This window comes from Falco biarmicus, chromosome 8 (assembly GCF_023638135.1).
Source record: "Falco biarmicus isolate bFalBia1 chromosome 8, bFalBia1.pri, whole genome shotgun sequence".
Lineage (NCBI taxonomy): Eukaryota > Metazoa > Chordata > Aves > Falconiformes > Falconidae > Falco > Falco biarmicus.
Genome location: NC_079295.1, coordinates 23,559,951 through 23,586,269, shown reverse-complemented (window position 1 = coordinate 23,586,269; position 26,319 = coordinate 23,559,951). Strand labels below are relative to the sequence as shown.

Sequence of the window (26,319 nt, the reverse complement as noted above, 5' to 3'; positions counted from 1 at the left end):
TACTTTTTGTTTTGATAGGTAAAACGTTGCCATTTTAAATTGCAACCATTGTAATAATGATGGTCATACCAGTCACGACTTGGTGTCCCAGTATAGGAGATGGTCCTCAACCATGTGTATAATTTACCACCTATGGGAATAATCATAATGATGTTTGTGTTTATTCTATTTTTAATCTTTTGACCATTGATCTTCCCATGTCTAGTAAACTACAGGTTGGGTAAGACAGCCTTAGAGCCAAACCTTAATCTGTGTAATTTGGAGAGGTAGCGGTGTGTGGGAGTGGTAACGTGTAGGAAAAGGTTGTCTTGATGTGACAAAACTTGTTTCATGTCAGTGTGCAGCCTTATGAATAAATCACTGAAACCTCAGTTTCTTGAATGACGGCTGAACAGTTATCTCTGTTCTGTACTACAGCCAATGCCTGAAAAAGGGCCTTACTGAAATACTGACAACTGCAGGGCTGTAACAAAAAGAACTCGCTCTGTAGCATTTAGGCATTGCACCATTCTGCAGGTCTCTGGCTCACCGTTCAGGTGAAGTTGGGAAACTTTAGGAGATGCCCTGTATGCTCAATAGCCAGAGAAGTGCATAAGCCAGGAATTGTGCAGAAAGGGAAGTGGCAGAAATGCCATATGTAGTCATGAAATAAAGTATAACTGCTGTGGATAAAGAGAATTGTTACAAGAGAGGTTAATAACTGAGAAAAAGATGAATAAATGCATCCTACTGTGTATCTGTGCAGGCACATCATGAACAAAGAGAGCAAAAGGGGAAGCACAAAGAGCAGGTTGTTTCCAGGGTGGATTAACCATGCTTGGGTTAAACAATTGTTTGCTATTAAAAGTTTTCCTTTAATTCTTTTGGCCACACCTTTAGGAATTTTGTTTACAGACAATTCCCAGATTTGCCATAAATGGTCTGTGGTGCAGATGACCTGTGCTGTGGCTGTTAGCTCGGGCCGCGTGCTGCACGGATGCTGCACGGATGTCTGTCCAGACACAGCCCCGATTCTGCAGCAGCTGCTTTTGCACAGCGAGGAGCTGATAAGCTTGTGGAACCTGACTTGACGTCATGAGGAAGCAGGCTAGTTGCAAGCAGGTTATTAACTCGGGCTCTGCTCTGCTAAACCCAGAAACTGAGCCATTCAAATGTCAAATGCCAAAAATCAAAATTTCCCCAGTTGATGGTATTTCAGATGAGGAATTCTGACAGTCCTGTTTGAAGATACCCATGTCTGAAGACCATGTTCAGATATAGTGACCTTTTCTGAGAAAAAGTTCTGTAGCAGTAATTACGTTCTTAGCAGTATAACCCTTCCCTCTGATAACTGATATATTTTATGCATTACAGTACTTCTGTATCTGCCAAAAATACTTAATTCCATATAATCTTGAAACACAGAACTGAAAATTATATTAGTTGTTTAAATATATGAGAATGCAGTATGTTTTTTCCTTCCATGGAACATAGCAGACTTGTAGTATATAAATGTGTTAAAGACCCTGTGTGATCCACAGGAAAGTTTTAGGTGGTGATAAATATTCCCATGCCCTCTGGCGTCCTCATTTGCCATGAACTGCTAGACTCAAGGTGGTGGCATTCATTTTCAACCCCCCACCTTCTAGTTCCTGTTGGCAGTGTGTGTCCAGCACCTGCTAAAAACCCACGTCTCTGCCTAGCAGGCTCTGCCTGCAGTCAGTGTCACCCTTTTTATGCAGAACAGATGACAGTGGCATTCACTGATATCACTTGTTACACGGGCAGATGGCATGTAAATACTTCTTTGAGACTGGCCAAGCAAGGAAGCCATTACGAGATCTCTTCTGAAAAAGTGGTGTTTACACTCTCTATGGATACGTTTTTAGGTTACGAGCTTTTGTTTCCTGCGAAAAAGGCATGCAAGCCATGCACAATCTGCATCCCTCATTCTAAAATAAGTTTACTAATTGATTAATGTCAATACATTTTGTCTGGGCATATGTTCATGCTTTCCAGTTTATCAGAAAATACGTATTTTGCGTGTCCTTCTGCTCTGTCTTGAGTTAAGCAGTGTCCTTCACAGTAAATACAACTGATTTGCACATACTATTAAGGTACAGTGCATGCAAAATAACACATGTCTCTGTCTCTTGATAAGATGATCTGAAAATCTGAGTTCTGGTTAGTGTGAAGCAAAAGGACTGAATGAGTTATAGAGCACTTTGTCCCTGATGTTGGCAAATATTCAACATTTCCATTCAGTATCTAATAATAATCTTTTTTGAGGTCACATTAAGGCAGCCCTCTGCTCAGAGATTTTAAGTATAGTAGAGCAAGAACATAATGCCTTTGCAGTGCTGACTGTGCTTCCTTTTGTGTCCTTGGTTACTGAGGTGATTGCAATTCTCCAGTCCCCTCACTGACAGCTCTAATCTGTGCTTTTGAGTAATCAAATAAAATCCTGTAATCTTCTGCAGTTCCTGCCTGATCTGCTCTTGTAAACAACATTCTTATAAATAGGAAGATATTCTGACTACTTCCTAGCAGCAATGTAGAAGAGGTGGCTATGGAGTTACTCACAGAGCCTTAGCTCATCCCTTTCATGAGCTCTTGGGTGAGACAGAAGCAAACCCAAAAGACAGGATGTATTTCAGGAAAAAAATAATCACATAGAATCAGAGGGCTCTAAATGTTTACATGCTTGTTTACTTACACAGTTTATCCTATAATTTCTCTCACTCAGAACTATATTGTTAATAAATAAAATAATGAACTTTAATGACATTTACAACAAATTATATCAGCTGTCATGCTGTCTTCAGTCCAGTAGCGTAGTGCTGGATTTATAGTGCTAGCGGTGTTGCAGTTACAGTATGCCGGCATTTTCATAAAGTTCAACTTAATTCTATTTTAAGACAATTTTTGTCAGTGATATATTAAAAAAACCCAAGCAACTTTGATAGTGTGGCATTGATAATTTAATTAGTAAAAGTGGTAAGAACCGTAAAAAAGCTGAAGGAATGCATTAATGGGTTCTTTAAATCAGCTGATGTCAGCTAGTCTTACTGGGAGAGACTGCTGATGAAACTTTTAGGCATAAACTTATGGCATTGTACGAAATTCATGTTCTAACTTTTGACAGCACACACACGGCTACCCCCACCCCTCCCCAGAAAGCCACATAGTGGAAAAGCTCGTTCATGTAACACAGTTTTTATCATAGATGACATTCTTTTTTTTTTCCAGCCGGAAGTAATTAGGTTGCAGAGCTGTCTGCCCAGCTTTATTTAACTATTAATATTAGTGTGTAGTGCATAAATAAAACTTAAGGTTGATTTATGTATAGAAAGGCATATAGAAATATTATGGAAGTAGTATCTCTTCCATAAAGAGATTGTCAGACTTAAAGTGGAAGCACTTTTATTCCAGCATTCGGTATTCCTGCCAGTAAGCAGCCATGTCATGAGTTCCACAGCTAAGGTATAAACCAAATTACTGTCAACGTAGACCTTGTGTGGTAGGTACTGCAGTTTTCAGATGGAGATTCAAAGGCTTTTCACTAGCTTGTGCGATTTACAGGCACAATTACCTTCTGTTCCCTCATGAAGCGCATATATATATATATATGATTTTTTTCTAAGATTAACCTTATGTCTTTTCTTTCCTTTAATAATTTACTGTAGTTTTCTCTCTTATTCCATTTGTGGCTGGTTCTATTACATGCTAAAAAAAGCTACTTGCCCTTCAGTAGCTGTCAATGTTTCTTCCGAAATAGAGGTCCAAATAATGGACAGTAAACACTAATGCTGTTATATCAGAAATTGGATACATCCCAGAATGGTTTAGATGCCTTCTCCAGCAGAAGCAGGATTTTTAAATATGCACTTTCCTGTGTGGAATAGAGGCAGTGAAGGTTCTGACTCAGAGTATTTGCTTTCACTCTAAATTGAAAGAGAACATCACAGTATCAAAACTACCCTGTCTTCCATACCCTTAAAATTTGGTTTTATTAAAGATAGTTTTGTTTTGAAATTGTGGCATATATGAAAAACAACAGTATGTTAAACCAATATTAATATCATGCAAAATTGACACATCCCTCTCAGCTGGGCTCTTCTAACAAAATAACCCTGTTCCCCCACTGAAAGCTTCCTGTAAAGCTTTCTGACAGGCTGTGTTGATGGGAGGTTGGCTTAAACTTGGATGTAAGTTTAAACATGCCCAATGTAACAGAATTTGTCTATTATTCCTCTGTGTACATCCTACACCTTTATTGGAACACCCTTTACTGCGAGCATGTAAGCAAATATAGGACCTGAGCTTATTATCTGTTTTGTATTTATAATCTGACATACCTGCAGTATAACTGAAGAAGTGTGTGTTATTTATATAATAAAATATACTTTTAGCTGCTTATTGGTATTTAGGAAAAATAACACTATTTCAAGGTTTTACTCAGCCTCAAATAGTTTTATGATCATGTCACTAGGACATACTGTCTGTATTTTTGTTACGGGGCTATATTTTCTAGTATACTTGTTTTTCATATAGTTGGGTAGATCATGCTATTTTTTTTGACTGAATAACTAAATGTAGAAGTTTGGGGGGTTTGTATTTGTGATGATTAGAGAATGAACTATGGTTTAACTTTGACAATAAACCAGACCTGTTAAACCAAGGCTGAAGGTCAAGTGCTTCCAGTCTCTAGAGATGGTGCAATTTTAGATTAGCAGTGTACATCATGTTGCTCTTACTGCTTGTATAGAATGGTTCCAAGTCTTTCGATAGTGGTCAGGCACTTTTAAAATCATTTTACTGCCAGGATTTTAGCAGTTAGGTCCCTCATTCATACCTGCCCAATTGTTGCCTGTAAACTGCAAAGCAATGATTTATCTACATTCTCAAATCCTATTGCCATTTTGCAATAAATCAAGTAAATCAGGCTGCTCGTCTTAAAAATCAAGGAGTGTCTCCTGTCTTTCTTGAATGTTAGTGTCTCTTTTTTTTCCCCTCTAAAGGCTTACCAGTGTTAACAGTGAGAAACAATAGATCAGTATCGCTGCAAGGAGTTACTAAATGTCTGTAGAAAGAGAACAATATTTAACAGTTAACATTTGGGATTTTTTTTTTTTTAAATAAACCCATTTCATATGGTACTGCATGTGTGTATAGAAAAAGCTGAGCACAAGTGTGAGGGGAATCAGAAAAGAATTAGAAATACTAGATTTAACTTTTTGTCACAGCCCTACACATTAGAATATATATATATGCACACACGTGCATTCAGTGGATGGCAGCAAAAGAAAAGGAATGAATGTAAAGGAAAAAGGAAGTGGATCTGATTGTTAATCAGCATTGTTCCTATGTTTTTCTGTGATGATGACAATGGTATGAATTTCTGAGACAGTCTGAAAACACTAAACATACTTTATAGTTTTTCTAACACTAATTTCTCATATTTTAGATTATAAGAGAGAGGAATCTTTTGTGCCAATGTGTTCCAGTGCTTTGAAGATGTAGTTACAGATCTCCACAGCTAAGCCTTGCTGACAGAACAGCGACAGTGTATACAGACCTGTGAGAGACTGGGTCAGCTGTTCTCACGGCTGTCAGCCGCACTGTGAAAGAAGTTCCTTTTGCTGGGATTTATTTGCTTCCTTTGTACAGCAATAAAACATTTTTATAATGCTATGGGAAAAACACAGCTGTCCTGGCCAAGGATTTCTGTTCTAAAGTAGACAAACGGTGTTCACGATTGTAGCAGTTTGTCATGGCTTCTAGGTTTGCATATATGGTAAATATTTTTAATGTAACCTCCTCACGTAGATTGCACACCTCAGAACTCCAGTGTGTACGTAGTCAGGTATTGCTAAGGCAAATAGAACTACACAAGTACCAAATTTGCTTTGACTTCAAGTTATCATTCATGCTGTAATTCTTGTCTGTTCTAGCTTCTTCAATCCTGAAGAGAGAGAAGCGGAAGAGAACAAAAAATGTCCATTTTAACTGTGTTACTGTGTATTACTTCACGAGAAGGCAAGGCTTCACCAGTGTTCCCAGCCAAGGAGGAAGCACACTGGGAATGTCTACTCGCCACAACAGTGTGCGCCAGTACACACTTGGAGAGTTTGCCATGGAACAGGAGAGGCTTCACCGGGAGATGTTAAGAGAGCATCTAAGGGAGGAAAAACTCAATTCTCTAAAACTGAAGGTAAAATTGTTCAAGACTTTGATCCCTGCCCTATTTATTTGAATGAACAGTGTCAGAGCTATGTGGGCCCAGCATGTGTGTGTTAAGCAAAACCATTTCCTTTCTGTCAACTCCGTTTCCAACCAAAACACTGGCATTTTTCCGTTTTTGTTTGGTTTTTTTTTTTTATATTACTGAAGATGTATTTTTGTTCGATATTGCCATGTGCTGTTGTAGCTTTTATCAATGTGCACCTCAGAGTCCTTTACAGGGAGGCTGTTGTTTATTCTGTTTTCTGCAGAGGGGAGAGCACAGGCAGAAAGGGAGGGATGTTAACCTTGAACAGGGTGTCCAGCAGAAGTCTAGAACTGCTGGGAAGAGAATGAGTCCTCTGAGCCCTTACATGGTGCCCTGTTAGACAGGGGCACTGGAGGTGAAAGTACTAAGTTCCTAAGTACAGAAAGTGAAACAGCTTATTTTCTTGGCCAGCTTGAGCAAATTTGGCAAAAAGTAAGAAGCTAATACTAAAAATACTTTCTTTTTTCAGTGTACTTATTTATATGATCTTTACATGTCTTTAATATTTCACCAGAGGGTGTCCGTGTTAAAGAAGAAATGTCAGATTAACCAGCTCTATCAGTTAGCTAGTCGGAACAAATTTTGGCTACAGTTTTGAAAGCTGTCTTTTTAAATACAGCATAGAAGAGGTAAGAAGCTGTGTATTTGAGTAGAGGAGAATAGAGAAGGGGATTGTGTTTTTGGAATTGTCCCTTCTGCCTCTTTAAAATGGTTAGCAGAACTTCTGGTTTTGTAATATTTTTGTAATGGATGAAACACTTCCTGTGTAATGGCCTGTTACGTGTGTTTGGGGCTCTTTTTCAGATGAATCCTGTAATTAAGAGTGAACAATATTTAGAATAGTAACCCTACCGCTGTGCTCCGCAGCCTCTTTTCTGATATTGTCTCTCTGTCTCAGATACTGCTACAGTTGTCCAGAGCCAACTGGCATCCTCCAAGCTTAAGAAGAGTCTTTCACAATTTCCCTTGGAGTGAGCTACATTCATGAGTTCTGTGTCTGAACTCCTGATGAAGCTTGTATGACCATTACTATTGTAATTACTTTTTTCAGTCCTCTAATTGTTTTTTTTATTTGAATAGCTAAATAGATTTTTAAATAGTTCATACAATTTGAACTGTCATAATGAAAACAAACATAAAACCACTCAGGACAAAGGCAAATTAAAGATGGATATTTGGACAGGTTGGAAACCAAAAGCTAGAGTTTTAGGGACTTATCACTAGATAGAGATTATACCTCTATAAACATCTCACATCGCAGGATCTTCAGAGCATCCAGCGTGAGCTGAGCTGTGTCAGTGTAACCAATGGCTCATATAGATCCCTTGGCTGACTTCCAGGAGTCAGCTCAGAGGAATCGCCAGTGGAGTGAGTAAAGAATAGTAAGGCATGCAAGTATTTCACTTTTCCTTTTCTTAAAGTAAATTAAGGAAAATTACAGATCCTGTTTACCTCTGAAGATGGGTTGAGGCCTTTTAGCCTTCACCTGTATGGAGTAGAGCTTGGCTTATAATTCTCCTCTTGGCTGAGGTGGATTTCTTTTCTTCGGTAACTTACATCACTCCAGCCCAATCTTCTTTTTGGGACGGACGCTACTTTCTGCTCCTCTTCCAAATACAACATGTTCTTCCATCTCCCGAGTCACTTCTTTGAGTGGGTGATAATCTTTACTGTGACTGTTAAGTTCCTGCAAAATCTCTTCATAAGTATTCAGTGAATAAGGAAAGCCTGATTTTCATTCCTGCTTCTGCCCTAATTTTAATTGTTTCCTTTTACCAAATATGAAAGTCCTTTCCCCTACACCGAATTCAGCAGTGTTGGGATTCTTTCCTCATTGATCCTCAGCAGTTGATGTGGGAGTAGTTTACTAGCATCTTCTGAAACTGGTAAGCTGACTCCAGAGTTTCAATTCAAATATTAAGAAATTGTGGTGAGGTCTTCAGAATCCTGAGAGTAGCTTAAAAATGGTAACATCTTACTAGTGATAAATCTTTTACTAGAGTAAAATACTTCTCTTCACTCTAGAGCATGTATAAAAACAGGGAATGGAAAACTTCCTTTTTAAATATTCCATTAAATTCACTTTATTTGCATCCCTGATTATACATTTGGGGTAAAAAAAGTAAACCCCGCTTTACCTCCTAGAAGCAAATCCAGGACTCACAGAATTAGTCACTGTAAAGCACTGAGCATGTTTTATTTGCTTAAGACACTGGGCTTGCCAGTTTCCCGTTATAGAGATGGAAGAGCTGCTTGGTCATTCACATGGTTTCTAAATGAATATAAAAAGGAAATGTTGTAGTGTTCTAAGGTGACAATGTCACCTTAGGATCTGTCATGAAAATGTACCAGCCAGGATTTGCATCAAAATTACTGTAAATCACAGAAAAATGAAGACTGAGAAAATGAAGTAGGGCAGAGTTTGCTCAAAGAGGTTTTGCTGTTTGAAAACCATTATGCAAGCAGAAAGTAACACTTTTGGTGTGGTTTGTAATTTCAGTTTCCCTTTTAAAAATGTTTGCATTGGATTAAAATATGCTAGTCTGTAGGTAGAAAGCACTGTCTCTTGTAGAATGTGTTAAAAATAATAGAAATACAGGAATGTATTGAAATTGACATAATACCCAGGTACTGTTTATTTTTTTACTTGCTGAAGTTGAAGAGCCAAACAAGAAACTTCTTTTAATGAAGAGCAGATAAAGACTTAAAAATCATCTTCCAGTCACTTTAGCCATTTAGCACCAGCACTTTGGTGTAAACACTGCTGACAGCGGCATAAACACTTGTTAGCAGCAGTATGTGAAAATTCTAATGGCGATCTGGACATAAAAGCCATCGTTTGTCAAGATGAAAGGTACAGGGTAGCCTTTACTTTATTGTCTCATGGGTAAGCACAGTAAATTAGCTGGAATAGTCCTTATTGCTTAGCCATAACGTCTCCTCAGATTAAGATCTGTTAAAATGATTAGTATGATGCTAGTGATGTTAAGGCTTCTGGGTCTGTGGATGCAACGGTAAGGAATAATTTCCATCCAGGGCAGGCAGAGGTGTCTAACCTAAATTTTTAATGTTTTACAGAATGGAAGTGAATTTTACCCAAAGGCTTCACAAACTTACTGGCCTTTGCCTGGTTCTGTTGTTAGGACATTAACCTTTAGTTTTATGAGAGAAATTTTACATATCAAGTTTAATTCAGATGAGCAATATTGTCACAATCAAGAGAACTTAATGTTTCCCTGAAGTTCTGTATTGGAAAGTGCATTTGATGGTTCTTGATAGTCTTCCTCCCTCTGTAGTTACCCAAATACTTGTTTGAGCAATGTTTGAATCTTTCATTAATTCATTTGTTCTTTGTGTGACAAAATCGAGAAAACAATATCAGAGGAGACGATAAGGAAGTCATCCAGCGCAGGAGGCAGGAGCTGTAGTGCTTTGAAATGGCAGACTGCTGTGTAATCCCGCTTGCTGCCCAGGCGTTTGACTTTCCAGCCTGCTGGACGCACACGGGATTCAGCATGTGACTGGAGCCCATTCCCGAATGCTCTGCGCTGTGCAGCAAAGCACTTAGGATTGGCAGCAGGAGGAGGAGAAATTCATGGCAGGTTTGGTATGGTTCCACAGGTGCCTTTGTTAAGCTGAGCAGTTACAGCATTCACCTCATGGAGACCTGAAACTGAATTTTTATTAAATAGTAATGGAATAAAATACTAAAATAATTACAGAAGCAGGGATTAGAATTCCTTCCCTTTCCGGTTTCAAACTTAAAATCTGATAGGCAATTAAATAACAGCGACCTGCTTAAGGACTGATTTGAGCCTTGTGTATTTAGAAATGGAGAAATCAGAATTCTTAGGTAGTTCATACTCCTATTGCATAAAATAAAAGAAAGCAAAGAAACATAAATACACTGTACTTAGTTGTACCTAGCTAACAAAAAATGAAAAACATAAAATATCAAGGATGCCATTCTGGATTTGAACATTCAGGCTGAATTACATGTACAGTGGAGTATTCCCTCCCACTAGCTTCAGGCAGCTAATTCAAGAGGCATTTAATTACTCTGTGGATTTACATGTCTCTTACTGTAGATTTTACAGAAAAAGGATGGCTTCTTACGTCTTTCCTACCTTACTGAATGAATATGTTGACATACCTGCTGTAAATAATCTCTCCATTGTCCCGGGGCCAGGCAGAACTGATTAGGGAGCTATTACCCCCTCTATTTTTAGCCACTGTAAAGTGAAATGAAAAATAGAAAATAGAGTAAGGAACCAATCTGAAGGAAGTTTGAGGACGTTTTTGAAAATACCTGCGTTTGAGATGAAGAAAGAGCTAGAAGTACATACATATAAAGGGATTTGAATGTTACAGGGGTAACAGACATGGTAAATAAACAAACATGAAATAAAATGAAGGCACTAAACTCTGAAGGCTGCAGTTAGAGGATTGAGATAAACTGAATAGAGAAGGAAGCAATAACGCCTATAAAGCAGCATTGCGGAAGTGGCACGACACCTCTGCATGAACTAAATACGATGCTGAATTGCTAAGAAGGGATGATTACTGATCTCAGGGTAGTTTTTCTTTGTGCAGTGTAATGTGTACACATATACTGTGTGTAAGGGCTACCAGCCATGACACTGAGACTGTTTGCCTTCAAAGAGAAGAGTATTATTGTTTTTAACCTGACTTCACAAGTCAGGAATAATTAGTTTGGGGTTTTTTTCTGTGATTGTCTTACACAGTTGTTATAAACACAGAATAGCAATTACAAAAAAGAGTAAGCAGTCAGTAGGAGTCCATCATCAGTAATTCAGTAACACCATAAATGACAGTTACAGTCCGAAAGATTGTGGAAAGGACAAACTGTTAATATAAATGGGAAAAAGAAACAGCTGGGAACATAATGAAAGCAGAAGTAGTGGAATGGGTAAGATTCAGGACTGCTGTCTTACACCTAAGAAGCATAGCTAGATGGAGATGACAGGATTTAGTAGCAAAACAGGGAGTTACCTTTACAGTGATAATTGCTAAATGTCTAAACATTGAAATACACAAGAAACAGGTAACGGTAGTTATGACTTCAGCATGTTATCTCTATTTAAAACTGGTGTTTAAAAATTTATTTGGGATGACAGGCCAAGCTGAAATTTTCTGCAAGTAAATAAGGCAAAACAGAAAGTATTCAAATGACTATTTTTCTGTAGGTAAGAAGTGTTCAAATTACATTCACTGGGGGCTGTTTTTATGAGGTCATAGTGATGCCCAGGATGAAACTATTAATGCCAGTGAGACGTGAGACTTCACCAGTGTATAATTATCACATAGTTGCACCATGTTTTTTTTTTCACAAAAGTATGAGACCAGGTGCTTGGCTAATATAATTAAGCCCCATCAATTCAGAACATTACATAGAGCAGGGAGAACATTGGCAATCGGGGTTTGTTTTTTTTTTGGTTGGTTTTCCATTTTAAGCAAAATTATTCCCTAGAACAATAATAAAAAAAAGTGTTGTTATTAGATGGCCAAAAAAAATAATCATATAACTGCACTTGCTTCACATTTGCTGTGTAGTATGATGCTCAATCTGAGTAACCCGAGATGGAGAAAATACATATTTTGCAGTGAATGTCATCCTCTCTCTGAACTTGAACATTTGATATTCTTTTGATTCTCAAGCAATTTTCTCTGTAGAAGAATTTTTATAAATGCTGTAGTTGTGTTATCTAGCAGAAGTAACTAGTGAGCTCTACCATGGATGGGAAAATTAACTTTCTTTCAGTGCAGTATTTTTTTGTTCTTTTCTTCTTGACTGTGTACACCCCTTTCTACATGTATGGTACAGAAGTGTGGTATCTTATGAAAGTGGCACTGGATGTTTGTGCTTGATGCTCATGGCCGTTTAATTTTGAAACAAGTTTTGAAAGGTTTGAGAGCCAGACTATACGTAAGTAAATACTGTAGTGCCAGGATACTTGTATCTACAGAGACTCAAAAATTCATGTTTCTAGGAAAGGAAAATGAATCCTCTAAAAACTTTTCAAGGTCCTCCACAAGAGGTTAACAACTTCCTTTTTTTCTAAGTTTATTTTCATTAACTACCTAGGAATAATCTGGAGTGGTTAGTAAAGTACCAAAATCTATGTCAACACAAAGGGTTATTTTCAGGACCAGAGACAGGAACTAGAATCAGTTAAGAGCTCAAAAATTATCTTATGAAACGAAACAATATAGAAAAGATTAGAATTTTAGAAAGGCATGAGATCTGGCATACGACAACAAATGATAAAGGACATACAAGAACAGATGAGAAATTAGAAACTTAGAAAAAAATTAGCTTTGTGACAAACATGAATCTAAAAAAGTGTATTTAATTCATATGCTGAATGTGAAAGAACTGCCTTTTCATCCCATCTGTAATCATATTCTGGAACTTCCTGGTAGTCATGCAGCATTTTTACATATGGCTTTCCACATTCATAATGCATTATACATATCTACATCTATGGCATATATATGTGTGTGTGAGTATAGTGTAAGGACTTTGTTAATTGTTCTATGCAACAGATGACGAAGAATGGTACAGTGGAATCTGAAGAAGCTAATACGCTGACACTGGATGACATTTCTGATGATGATATTGATCTAGACAACACTGAAGTAGATGAATACTTCTTTCTACAACCCCTGCCGACAAAAAAGCGAAGGGCATTGCTGCGAGCTTCTGGAGTGAAGAAGATTGATGTGGAAGAAAAACACGAGCTGCGGGCCATCCGCCTGTCCAGAGAGGATTGTGGCTGTGACTGCCGTGTGTTCTGTGATCCAGAAAGTTGCACTTGCAGTCTTGCAGGCATAAAATGTCAGGTAGATGTCTATATTATTGTCATTTAACTATCGAGGGGATGCAGAGGGGTGTATGTGCATGCACACGTGTACTTTTTGCTGTTAAAAGTCATAACTACTAGAAATTAGTTAATTTATTTATTAAACAGTAACACTTAGGGATCTCAAGCCAGTTTTCTAAGGCTCAGATTTAAGAGTATATAGTGGGCAATACAACCAGCCTCCTCAAACACTGTATTTTATGATTGGTTTAGGGTTTGTTGGGGTTTTTTTGTTCTTATACAAATATCCTGCTCCTCGTATTCCTCTCTGGCCTTTATCTAAATAGGCAGATGCAGACAACAGAAGAATCAGTAGCCTGCAGATTTCAGAAGGGATATTACCTTTTATGTTAGAGACAATTCACATACTGTCTAAATGTGAAATCCAGTCCAAACTCAATGAGAAACCATAAATGACACTGTGTGGTACTATCCTTTATTTAACACGCATGATACTTAAAATGCACGTGTGATGAATTTGCATGTAGGCAATAAAAATATCTGCTAATATAGGAGGTAATTTCTCCTCTTCAGAGTGAAAAGGTATTTTGTATTTTACATTTACATAGTTTCCTGTGTGGAGCTGTAAATGTCCCAAAATGCTCCCTAAAAGATGTTTCCACTAATTCTCCTGAGTCGCTGTTATGCAGTTGAGTTAACTTCTTCCTGAATGCATTTTTCATCATCTCTTAAATCCAAGCTAAACTTCCTCTGCTATTTTAAATAATGTATTCTCTTTACTGTCCCTGTTTTCATCTTCGTATGTGGGGGAAGATGTACTAGATGGTGTTACACGGTTCTCTTCTGCATCATATTTGATACTCAGGTATTACAGTGTAGATGAAAATTATAGACCTTAAGCTGTCTAACTGAACTACCAGACATGTGGATTTAGTCACATTTTTAGAAATTTAAGATGGTTTAAGGTTAGATAGAAAAGTTCTACCCACAGTCTGTTGAGCTTGTAATACTGCATCTGCAGTTGGCTGGAATATCTTTTAAATTGTACTTGCGTTTTTATTCCTACTGTGGTCAAGCATCCCCACTGGCAACTTCATAAAGGTTTTTTATATATAGTTCATTTTGTTTCAATAGATTGCTAGTTTCCATGATTTTTACCAAATTTCAGACTTTCTGGTAATGCTTTTGCCTGGATTTGAGCATAACATGAAGTAAAGCTGTAGCAGATCCATATATAGAAAAACTACCTAATTTTTGTTCCATTGTGTAATGCTTTCACCTGTAGAGCTGAAACAGACCTTTCCTGTTCTGCAGCATTGGCGCATGTATGGGTCCCCCACTGTCCCATCAGTAGTGCTAAATCCCAGGGCTATCTGGCTGAGTTACTGTTAGCTTTGACTGTTCTTACGGGTAATTCTCAAGTGAATTCCACTTCACTACTGTATTTTTCTAGGCTGTCTAGGTTCTGTTAGAGCACAGGCTTATGCTACGTATTGTTAATCTGTGTTCTTTTTTTTAAAAGGTGGATCGTATGTCTTTTCCGTGCGGTTGCACTAAAGAAGGGTGTAGCAATACAGCAGGTAGAATTGAATTTAACCCAATCCGTGTACGGACTCACTTTTTGCACACAATAATGAAACTAGAACTGGAGAAAAATAGAGAGCAGCAAGTTCCGACACTAAATGGCTGCCACAGTGAGATAAGTGCACACACCAGTTCTATGAGTCCAGGACCCCATCCGGTTGAATATTCAATTGCAGAAAATTTTGAGATTGAAACTGAACCTCCGGCTGCAGTTATGCATTCTCAGTCAGCCGAGGACTTGGACTGCCCAGGGGAAGAGGAGGAAGAGGAAGATGGGAGTAGCTTTTGTAGTGGAGTAACAGATTCTAGCACACAGAGTTTAGCCCCTAGTGAATCAGATGATGATGAAGAGGAAGAGGAAGACGAGGAGGAAGATGATGAGGAAGAAAAAGCAGATGACTTTGTAGAAAGCATGGGCTCCCATGCTGATATGGTGCCTCTTCCTTCTGTTCTTTGCTACTCTGATGGAACTGCTGTGCATGAAAACCACTCTAAAAATGCCTCATACTATACTAACTCTTCAAATCTGTATTACCAAATAGAGAACCACGTTGCTGGCACTGCTAACCAGATCGGTGAGACTTACTCAGAAAGGGATGCTGTCAAGAACGGTAGTCTTTCTCTGGTGCCTTACAACATGACTTCAGAACAGTTTGTTGGCTACACACGGCAATCAGAGGAAACTTTTAGCAGCCCTCATTACCCTTCTGCAAACCCCTCAGTGATTGTTTGCTGCTCATCTTCTGAAGGTGATAGCAGTGCTCCATGTAACAGTTTATACACTGAGCACAGGCCAAGTCACCCTCAAGTGGAATTTCACTCATACTTGAAAGGTCCTTCTCAAGACGGCTTTGTTACAGCGTTGAATGGCGAAAGTCATGTACAAGAGCACCCTGCTGAGAATTCGCTAAACCTCCCAGAAAAGAGCAGACTGCACGAGGAGTGCATCAAATCACCAGTGGTAGAAACGGTACCTGTTTAATATTAAAATTATTCTAAGACTGACTTCCTGTATTAAAATGCACTCACATTGGATTTCCTAGAATCTTACTTTTTTAAGAGGTAGACAACACTTGGACTATAGTCAATGTTCCAGACACATTTTGTTTTCTCAAGCTACACTGGCAGTGGTATTGCACAAACCAGTTCGTATAAAGATTTAAATAATAATATTCGAACTGTCTTTTGATAAAAATAAAATGTGTAAGTAAAAAACACACCCAACGTATTTCAAAGTAGCCTACCTATCAAAGTATGTGAAACCTGCCAAGCTATCTGAATCAAAGCTTCGTGTTTTTGATTGTCGGGCCTGTGCAAGATTGTTAAAAACAATACTTTGAAATAATCATGTTTAGAGCCCTAATTTTCAACATATCTGAAAAGATGGTAAGTTTAACGTAAAAGTAACTACTGTACAAAAAAAGTTTTAATTGTTCTGTACTGTATGTATTTTATTTATGGTAGTTTAGTACTCATGTTTTGATAAAAATGAACAGCATGTTCATTTGATCAGAAGATCCATGGCTAGTTACAAAGAGCATGTCCACTTTTCATCTGGAGTATCTTGTATTCTTCTTTTTCCCATATTTTTTTTTCCTTTTTTTAAATACCATGTCTGGTAGATTATCTTGAAATGCATTTTTGGATATACTGTTTTCTCTTTTACTGTTCTTGACAAACAGAAGAGTCAGAAAGGGGGCATTTACGTCTTATAGAAAGGTGAACGGTAGACAATCCTCCATTAAAATTAAAATTGGTGGCATTCCAGAACTAGTACCCCTCCCCAAAGAAAAATGATCTTGTATATAATGGCAAAGCAGTAGCTTAAGCTTGCACAGCACCTTTTAGCCCAACAAACATTCAGATACTTATGCACTTTAGTGCCATTTTGCAGTACGGTATTAACTGCGGGAACTGTGAACTATTTTGGAGAAATGCCATAGCTCCAGACTCTGAGGTGTATGCAAGATCTTAAAATTCGTTGTAACAAAACCCGTATGTTTTTCCCAAGCCAGTTTATGAATATGTCGGTAGGTGATTTATGAAAGCAGAGTCTTGCTGATCAAAGTTTAAATGAAGCATGGGAAAAAAATGTGGAAGTGTCTAGATTTCCTAAATATTTAGCAGTTTTAATGAAATAAGAGACTGGCTTTTGTGGACTTCTGATCGTATCTCAAATTTAGTCATTTGGTCTAATTAGGCATCAGCAGATTCAGTGAGGATAAATAGCTTCAGAAATTCTCTCATCTGCAGTTTACAAGCAAAATAGCATGTGCATCCTATGGATATCCATTACCTTGTACTCCATTTGTTTTTAAATGAAATGGGAATTAAAATACCTGCTGTATCTCAACCTTTAATTTTATTAACCAACCTTGCTTTCTTTCAGAAAAGGAGGTATAGGAACCTGCTTTTCTCTACACTGATAATCCTGCAATGCCTTATTTTGATTTCAAAATCTATTTTAACACTCCTGTTCTTCTAATACTGAACTTTTATTTATTATACATCAAGTGGGTTAAAATGTAGACCTGTCTTGTTTGTCAAAATAAGGATCAGCATCTTAGTTTGTATCTGTGTCAAACCTAGATGGTTAACAGTATGCATGTAAACACAGTGTAAATTTTAGCTCTGTAACAGTGACTCTTCTGGTTAGAAGCTCTTTAAAACATCCTGTACAGTACTCCAGTAGATAAACTGCCAGATTTAAAATATGCTTTTTAAAAAAAAATAAGCCGACTTAATTGTTTTTATATGAAATCTGGACAAAGTGATTTCTCATTTTTATGCTAAATTAGCAAAATATTTTTACTCCATGTAGTAGCTGGAAAGGTTTTTTATTTACTTGTTTCCACAAGAAGTCCTACGTGTTTTATATGAACTGCATCAAAAAGTCCTAGTTTTCTAGGGACCGGATTCCACAGTTGCAATGTATTCCATCTCCTGGGAAAATGCAGTCACGCTGGTTATCTGGCTCAGCAGCTCCTTAGCCTCTGTTCCTCTTAGTCCCACAACACTCTAGTCTCTTTCTCTAAAGGCTGAGTAGCCAGGTAAGTGCATGTATTCTCCAGTTCCTTACAGCAAATGCCCATCTTTATTTTTAAAGAGCAACACGTTAGTCCATAAAGTTCTGCATCTAGGAATAATATTATTCTATTCAAGATACTCTGTAGGCAAATGTCACAAGCCTCTGTGTATATAGGCATCTTGCATTAACAGCGGGCTTGAATCTGGCACTCAACACCAGCACCAAAAGCACAGATCCCTTCTACTTGAGCTGGGACAGTAGCTGTGAATCAGTAGCAGCTTTTTAACCTCAGAGTGTGGTGGAGGATCATGCACACTTTACCAGGGTGTTTCTCTCAGGGGAAAGCTAAATGAAATTTTTTGTTTCATTATTCACCCCCTTACTAAGCAATAAGAAATTATTTTCTTGGCCCCTGTGCTTTCACATGAAAAATATCTTTAATAATATTAGCAAGCACAGTGTGATTAACTTTATAAAATACGTCTTAGCTAGCTTTAAAATACTGAGATGATGGTTATTTAGTACTTTCATTGGCACAGGCTTCAGACCCCAGGCCTCCTTAATATTAGCATCTGTATAAACTTCTGAGTACTTAGATGTATATGCTCTGTGCCATTGGGGCACCAGGGATGAGCCAAGGTAGCTAATTCCTGGGAGTCACAAAGTAAAATGTGCAGAATAAAGATTTATGTTGAAAAAATATTCTAAACGACCTGGTGATAATGTAAATAATAATACCTTTCTTTTGATCTGATCTGATGTTTTGTGATCAAGAACTGATCTCGGTATACAAAGTAAACAAATCTCATTTAGTTCTTGCAACAAGTTACAAAGTCAAGTCTGTTTATAACTAATGGAGATTTCCTGGTAGCTCAACTAATAATAATAATAATAATATCAACAAGCCTTCGAACAGAGATAAACTCATACCAAGGGAAAAAGAACACCAGAAACCTCCTTTTTTTTTTTATACAGGCTAAACCTGTTCCCCAAACAATTCCATATCAGCAAATAGCAAAGCTAAGGCCTTTTCTAGCATTTATATGTTTACTGGAGTGAAAAAAAGTCACAGCCCTGACCAAAACAGACAGGCTAATTCTAATGTGAAATCTAAGCTAAAGTAGGCTGTAGAAATCAGGTGAGAGTCAAGATTCCCACCCTTTGAGTAGACATCGATGTTTTGTTTAGAAGAAAAAAAGTACTCTTCATATAATGAAAATCAGACTTAAATTATGGGATGGAAAAATGTTCTAACGTATTTTCTGGGCTAGTATGTAATAATCTATGATGTCTCCCATTTCCCAGTTGGTTAATATTAATGTTGATAACCAGTCCTTTCATTTTGGCTAAGCTTATTTCTTTGTGATAAAAGTATTATGTTACTAAATGACAAGCAGCATTATTTGCTTCTGTATCGACAGTACATCACTTGTGGAAATATTTACTTCATTAATAGCTCTATCAGGTTTATTTCCCAAAATATCTGGCTACTGATAATCACTCTTAAGAAGCCAGGTAATAAATCAGATATTTACGATTACGCTATGTAGTTCAGAAAAATAAGTCATAACACAAGCATTTCCCTCTTTAAAATAAAACAGAATTTTCACATAGATCACTGGAACAGCACCTAAAACTGGATACCTTTTTGCCTACAATGTGAATGTTGTCTCTCTTGGAAAAAAAATGCATTGTTATAAGTTTATATATAAGGCTGTAACTGACTATAGACGTAAAACTAGAACTTTTCTGGCAAAATTGCAGCAATTGCAATTGTTTCTTAAGAGCTATAACTCACGCCTACTGGAACATCCTTTAAAAAATGAAAAGCTGGTCAGTGGAAGTTTCTAAGCTTTCTTTCCCCTTTTCTTTAAAGAATTCTTTGATGAGGTGTATGCCATTTATGTTAGAAAGTGCTAGATTTGTAAAGTTTAACTAATTTTCATTTACTCAAGATCCTGCTAGTGAATCATAATTTGAGTTGACATTTATTTATTTTAAGGCCATTGATTACGCTATCGTAGTAACTATCACTTGCTATAAATACGGTTCAGCCTGCTCACTGATCTGTTAACTGTCAGTTAACAATGCGATCCTGCCTTTTGTCCAAGTTCTGCAGAAACTGCATGTAGTATTCATGGTGTTGTTACTCACTAGGATTGCTAACTGATCCAGATCCCGTTTCTACTCTTTATCTGCGTGTCGTATTTCAGTAAGCGTGCTAACAGACAGATCATGTAGCATTCCCTGCCGCACAGTCGGGAGGTTATCTTCATGAAACACAGCTAGTTTGTTAAAGATTGTGTACATACATTTTTAAGCAAAACAGAACATGTATTATGTTTTTAATATTTCCCAGGCTCTTTGATAAAAATGTGATATACTGGGTAGAGAGTACTGGGCTTAGACAGAGGAGACCTGGGTTCTGTTGGCTTTGCCTTTGTCCTGATGTGTCATTTCCATTCTCTGTGCTCTGGTTTGTAAGGTACTTGGAGATATGGTGATAAAAAAATAATTCTATAGAACAGGCAAAATACAGGGTTTTTTCTGCCTATTTTGGTATCATAACTAAATTTTTGTACTGCAAACTAAGTCACTTTCCCAATAAAGCCCAGTCCAGCTCAGAGGCGAATAGAAATCTTACCACTAACTTGAAACACAGCAAAAGCAAGCTCTTTTTTCCATGGAGGAGATTAACGAGCACAAGTGTAACAATAAATTTCGTGGTGAATATTAGAATAAAAGCTGTGTTGAATTTAAAACACTTACCTGTTGAGTGCTTAACATTTGAGCAGCAAGATTGTAGTTTGCCTGCAACGCTATACTTGGCAGCAACAGGCAGTCTTATTCCCCTGCGTGTTATCTTCTTTTGCCAGCTGAATTCTCTCAGTTGAAACTGCTTCCCGAGGCTGCTCCTGCAGGAAAGCAGATGCCCTTACTCAGAGCTAAAGCAAGAGGCGCCCATGGTACTGTTTTAAAAGGCATTTGCTAAATAAGAAACGCCCATATTATAGCTCATGTGTTGTATAAACTCATGAAAAAAATGTGCCAGTTGTTTAATTTCCTGAAGCAGTTGGGAACAGGGGCAGAAGAGGATGGTATGGGAAATGGTTAAATGTTTAGGGGTGTGAGGCTTTCCCACTGAGGCTAAAGAGTAATTCTGTCATCTACCGTACTATGGTTGCACAACATTTGATGTAAAATACTTAGAAAAACTAGAATTAACTCAGAGAATATATTCTATAGAATTTATTTCTAAAATATTAAATCTGATTACTATTTTTTTAGAATGGTAGAAAGCTACTGTTATTTTCAAAACAGAGTCTAGTTCATTAACATACTCCTTGGTAGGAGAAATCTCAACATTTGCTTTCTCAATGTTCCCAAATTTTTTAAAAGTATTCCTTAATTTTGCTGTTCTCTGTAATCGCTGTCCATGTGCAAATTATTAATTGTCCATTTTCTCCAAGAAGTGTGAAATACAAAGCGTGAACATTGTGAAGTGATTAACAAGTGCTATTTAGTTGTAAAGATGTTTGAGTGAACAAAAGCTTGAGTTCTTTGTAACTGCTTCCTGCTCACTGTCTCTTCCTACTCCTAAATCAGAGGCAGCTTTTGCTTTTACTTTTGTTGCTATTAAATTTTCCAGAGTACTGTTTTCGCTTAAGGAGAAATGTTATAAAATCCTAGAGAACTTTCCGCTACCCTAATGGCTGATACCAGGAATTTTACTTTTTATAAGAACATCCAATTCATGAAACAGATGTTTTGCAGCCTTAGTCCTTTCTTTTTAATTCCTTCCTCCCTTCATCTTAGTGTCTGGAAAGGTCTGTTTTACAGTAAGGCTCTTCATTAAAATCGAGCACAAGGGCAACTCTAGTGTCCTCTCTGCTATTTATCCTTTATTTTGCTAAAAAAATTAATTTCATTTTCCACTTAGTATTAGCATGTAAATAGATCCAAACTGAGGTGAAAAATAGTCCTCTGTTGGCTCTGAATCTGAAAGTCACAAGGTAGCAGTCCCAGTGGGGGTCTGTAGACTCCCCCTTCACACACACACAAACAAACAGGAGGAAACCTACCCCGCAGGCTGCAGAGATGTGGTAGGAGATCCTTGTTGCCTCCTGAAGCATGTAGATCCAGGGGAAGAGTGTCATTCTTGATACAGCACAGCCCAGTACAGGATGGAAATCCAAGACTAGGGAAAGCAGAAAACCATCACTTAGGGGAACAAAAGTTTCCTTCAAACTACTGTTATGATTTCTTCTTCTTTTTTTTCCTAATATAAGTAAACAAAAAAAAAACCTTTTATAAAATAGAAGTGAACTAGATCTTAAAAAGGAAAAGTTAAAATGTATATTGCTCTACTGCTGCATAGGCTTTATGGTGAGCAGGATACCCACTACACAGAATTCCACTGACTGGAGAACCATATTCATGATGCTCTGTATTGCTGCTTCTCAATTGAGAAGATGATAGTCCTTCATCCAAGGCGGCGGGGTGGGGTGGTGGTGGTGGGAGAACAGCAAGAAAACAGGCAAAAGGCAAACCTCATTTATTTATTCAATTATCTTAATTTGGTTCTTAACAATGACACTTGTTTTACTTGGGTATTTTGTGAATGAGTGTCAAATGGAACCGAGCCAAAAGAAGTTTGCCTCATACATATGATCTCTTCAAAATGCATTTTTCCAACAATCCAACAAGACCAGATTAGCTTTTCTCAATGGAAAGGAAAAACGGTGGAAGACACAAATGAACACCACTGTTCTAACACAAGGATCAAGATAATCCTTTGTCTTGAGGCATGAGTGGATATGCCCTGGAGTGAGTGAGGGTAGGACAGAACGGGCAATTTAGAGAAAAAGAAGGATGAAGGCAAGAGATAGATTGACGAGGACAATTTTTTCTTCTAAAGGGCAAAAGAAAGCATTACATATGGAAAGAAATGAAGGAAAAAAGGGAAATTAAGATATCCCCAGAGCAAAGATGGGAAGGTATATGCATGTTCACTACAAGCTTGGCCATGTTAGATCATAATATTTATTCTGTTATTTAATATATTTTAAACCAAACCTGAACTCAGTGCAAACAGGCAATGTCATTTTTCCACACTGGTTGTCTACAGGCAGACATTAAATAAAAGACTTATCCAAAAGCATGGGGTAAAAACAAAGCAAAGCAACACCCTAGAAGCATTGATACCATGTCTTTTCTTTACCTATGGCAACTGCAAAGTCATGTTCAATGTCATTTCAGTTAACTCCGCTCCCAGGTTCTAATCTAACCTGTTCTTCAGATAACAAAACACTAAAAGAAGAAATAGCTGCCCTCTTTATTAGCATTTTAGCTTAGGATTTTCAAATGAGACATGGTACGTTATGGCAGCTACTTTTTTTTTTTAGGTTTCTCTATCTTAAAACTTTTTAAAGATGATCTAAAGAGTGAAATTCTGGGTTGGCTTATAGGTGAAGGTCAGCCTTGCTGGGGTACTGGGGGACCACTGTAAAGAACCAGCCATCCGTTTGGGAGTCTCCGACACGTAGATTGAGCATGAGTTTTAAGCTTCTTGAAAAGATTGCATCATTGTGTGCGCTGGCAGCTGGTTCTCTTAAAGCAAAACCAGAAGCAAGCATGCTGTTTTTTCAAACCATTTCACACAGATGCCACCACTTTAGTTCTCACATAACAATGTCCACATAAATAATGCATAACAACTGGGCCCTTTTAATTGACTGATTATAGGCACTTCTACAGAAATATGTCTGAAGTGTAGTTTGTGAAAAGTGTTTGATGTAAAATAAGCGCTAGACATTTAACAGTGCAAAAATAGTCAAAAGCTGTAGATTACAAATCTGTTCCTAAGAGCCTCAGCCTTTAATATTGTCTTAGTAAAGTTGATCTTTTAAGTTAAATTGCATTCTAGTGTAATAATCTTTTACAAATTAAAATAATTAATAAAAATGTATTGGTTAATACCTGTTGACATAAAACATGGCAGTTGGTTATTTTGATTTGTTTCCATCTACAACTAATAGATAGCAATTTTGTAAAAAACAAACAAACCCGACGCTTTATATGTTTTTTGATTGAAGTGTTTTCATTGTTTTAACAAATACAAACCACATAACATTTACACTGTCTAGTCCAGCCCTGTCATTTAGGTGGTTCATCTCTCTGTATATATGTATTTCCCCATAAGAATATAAAATGCTTTTGAAGTCTTTTGTTGGCAAGTGGTAAGTAGCACACCACGGCATGGATTCAGAAGCACTTAAGTTGATGGTCTTTCAGACATGTAATCCATTCAAATGGGACTAGTAAAATTGTGGTGTAATTGCAGCCATTTGTTTAAAATTTGTATATCATGTCTAACTTTGCTAATTTTTGAGAAAAATAATTGCGTTAAGTACTTAACATTTTCCATTACAGATGATCTTGCATACTAAAATTGCGGAGATTTCAACAGTAAAGCAACATATTTAATTTGACTGCTGCTTTTAAAACTGTTTGAAGAAGCAAAGGGAAAGAAAGTTCATCTTAAAATCTGTACATGGAAATAATTTCAAGCTTCACGAACTACACATTTCCTTAATTTCCTTTCTTTTTTTTAAAACAAGTTGTAACATCAAAGATGCCAAAGGGTAATATAAGCTACAATAATATTCAACATAACTTAACTTAGACCTTATGTTATAATAATTTATTCAAATTAACTGTATTATTCTGTATTTATATTTTCAGTATTTATTATGAATGATATGGAATTTGATGTATTTATTGTGGCTTATTACTGCGGTGTATATATTACAAAAAATGAGCATTTTTAAGTCTTAACATTAGTTTTTTGGTTAATTAGTGGCACTTGTATCAGCTGTATTTTTATTATATATTGTACAATATATATTGTCCATTCGTTTGCAATGAAGTAAAACAGGTTTCTACGTTACATCATGGCTGCCAGTGCATTGTGCATCTTATTTCTCCCATGCAGTCACTAGACATTCCTCTAACGGAGCCACAATTTGTACTGCACCTCCTCCCCTAGACCTGCAGAGCTTCTGAAGGTGCTCTGTGAAATTGTAAGCATTTCTGCCGTTCCCGAGAGTCTGGTAGATTATGGAGAAAGAGTTTCAGTTTGGTTTGTGGGGTTTTTGTTTTGTTTTCATTTAATCAGCATATAAATATTTGAGAAATGAACCAAAAGGCCTTGTTAGGTATATCGCTTTGCCCTTTAAATTATTTTCTTTGACCAGTGGAATAAACTACATGATTCATCTGCACCTGTCATGGTGAATTTAATAATTTGGGTTATAAATCAATGAAATAATCATGTTCAACAGCTGTTGGAAAAATTTTGCAACAGCTCTCTCTGGTGGAGAATTTGCTGTAATTCTATACAAAAAATAATTTCAATGGCTACAATGGCATATAAAGCATACTGTTAAACCTCAGGACAACTGCTTAATTGTTTTGAAAACTACTGATCAACATTGCTGCATTATGAAAGTAATTAACAATCGTGGATCTCTGCTATCTTATTTTGATTGTTATTGAAAATGAGCTGTAAATTTTTAAAAGGTAAGTTGTCCTTAAGTGTGCATTAATGACAGGTTACATATGGCTAAATTATTTGTATTTACAAAAACTGATAAAGAACAGATGTTGTTCTCTAGATTTATATATATATATATAAAAGTTCTCACAGGATTTAAGGTAGCATTTGTTTTTAATTCGTTAGGAATTACTCAGAATAGAATAGACTAACATCTGCTATCAAACTGCTTTTTGCACTGCCATGAACTGCAGTTAACGGTGCTGCTCCAGGGCTTGCGATGCCATACTGACACAAAATTTTTTTCAAAAGACCTTTCAACACTAGTGTTTTAATTCAAGACAATGGAACCTTAGCATTCAGTCTTCTTACTTCTGAACTGGTATCCTATTAAGAGTACTCATGTTAATTCCGTGTTCACGCTGGTGTAAATCAGCAGTTATTCCCGAGACTGATGGAACAAAATCCTCAGGTGCAGTGAGCTGGTGAAGTCCCACTGCAGTTAATGGTGTCAGAACCAGGTAGAGCCATGAATGACCAGTGGGGCCTTCTGTTCATGGGCAGGAGCTGCAAAGAGCCACAGGCCCTGAAGTACTGGAACATTTAGGACCTGCTTTGTCCTGCTAGGAGTAAGGCTGAGCTGTCCTTACCTGAAATCAAGCCTTCTTCAGCACTTGTCATTATTTTCCTGAAGGTGTAAGAGAGCATGATGAGACAGAGGTTAACACTGATGCTTCTCTGGTAACCATCAGCAGGTTACCAGCATCTGATTGATGCATGAAATATGTAACAGTATTTATTTCCCCTGCTGCCCACCCGTCCATTCCCCCCCACACCCCTGGGGAGAAGAGAAGAGCCTAATACCATTGCTGAAAGTGCTTTAAATTAAAAAAGGACAGTAAAAAGCCAGAGAACCCCCTGTAACAAAGTCTGATTTTCAGCATGCCACTTATGTGACTGTTAATGACATCTAAAAGAGCTGTAGATAATGTGAGGCACTTGAAGATGTTTTAGTTGGTTTTTAGAGATGTAATCCAGCATTTTAAAAAAATAATCT

General features: G+C 37.3%; 1 protein-coding gene and 1 long non-coding RNA gene across 4 annotated transcripts in view; one reads left to right on the top strand and one right to left on the bottom strand.

Annotated features, from left to right (window-relative positions):
* The window catches only part of CSRNP3 (cysteine and serine rich nuclear protein 3), a 111,801-nt gene extending 87,145 nt beyond the window's left edge, over window positions 1-24,656 (top strand). For 2 of the 3 annotated variants that reach the window (XM_056350316.1, XM_056350318.1), the window contains 4 exons: window positions 5,934-6,193; window positions 12,818-13,114; window positions 14,618-15,649; window positions 24,140-24,656. In XM_056350316.1, coding sequence (XP_056206291.1) covers window positions 5,934-6,193; window positions 12,818-13,114; window positions 14,618-15,649; window positions 24,140-24,193 — 1,643 coding nt within the window. In that variant the 3' untranslated portion in view covers window positions 24,194-24,656. Of the gene's footprint in view, window positions 1-5,933; window positions 6,194-12,817; window positions 13,115-14,617; window positions 16,066-24,139 lie in introns of all 3 variants that reach the window. The other variant, XM_056350317.1, reaches the window with a different exon arrangement.
* LOC130154320 (uncharacterized) lies at window positions 9,419-24,144 on the bottom strand. Its single transcript, XR_008823699.1, has 3 exons — window positions 20,477-24,144; window positions 10,404-10,482; window positions 9,419-9,923 (listed from the first exon to the last, which is right to left on the bottom strand). It is a non-coding gene; the product is annotated as an uncharacterized LOC130154320 (long non-coding RNA).
* Window positions 24,657-26,319: the final 1,663 nt, after the last annotated feature.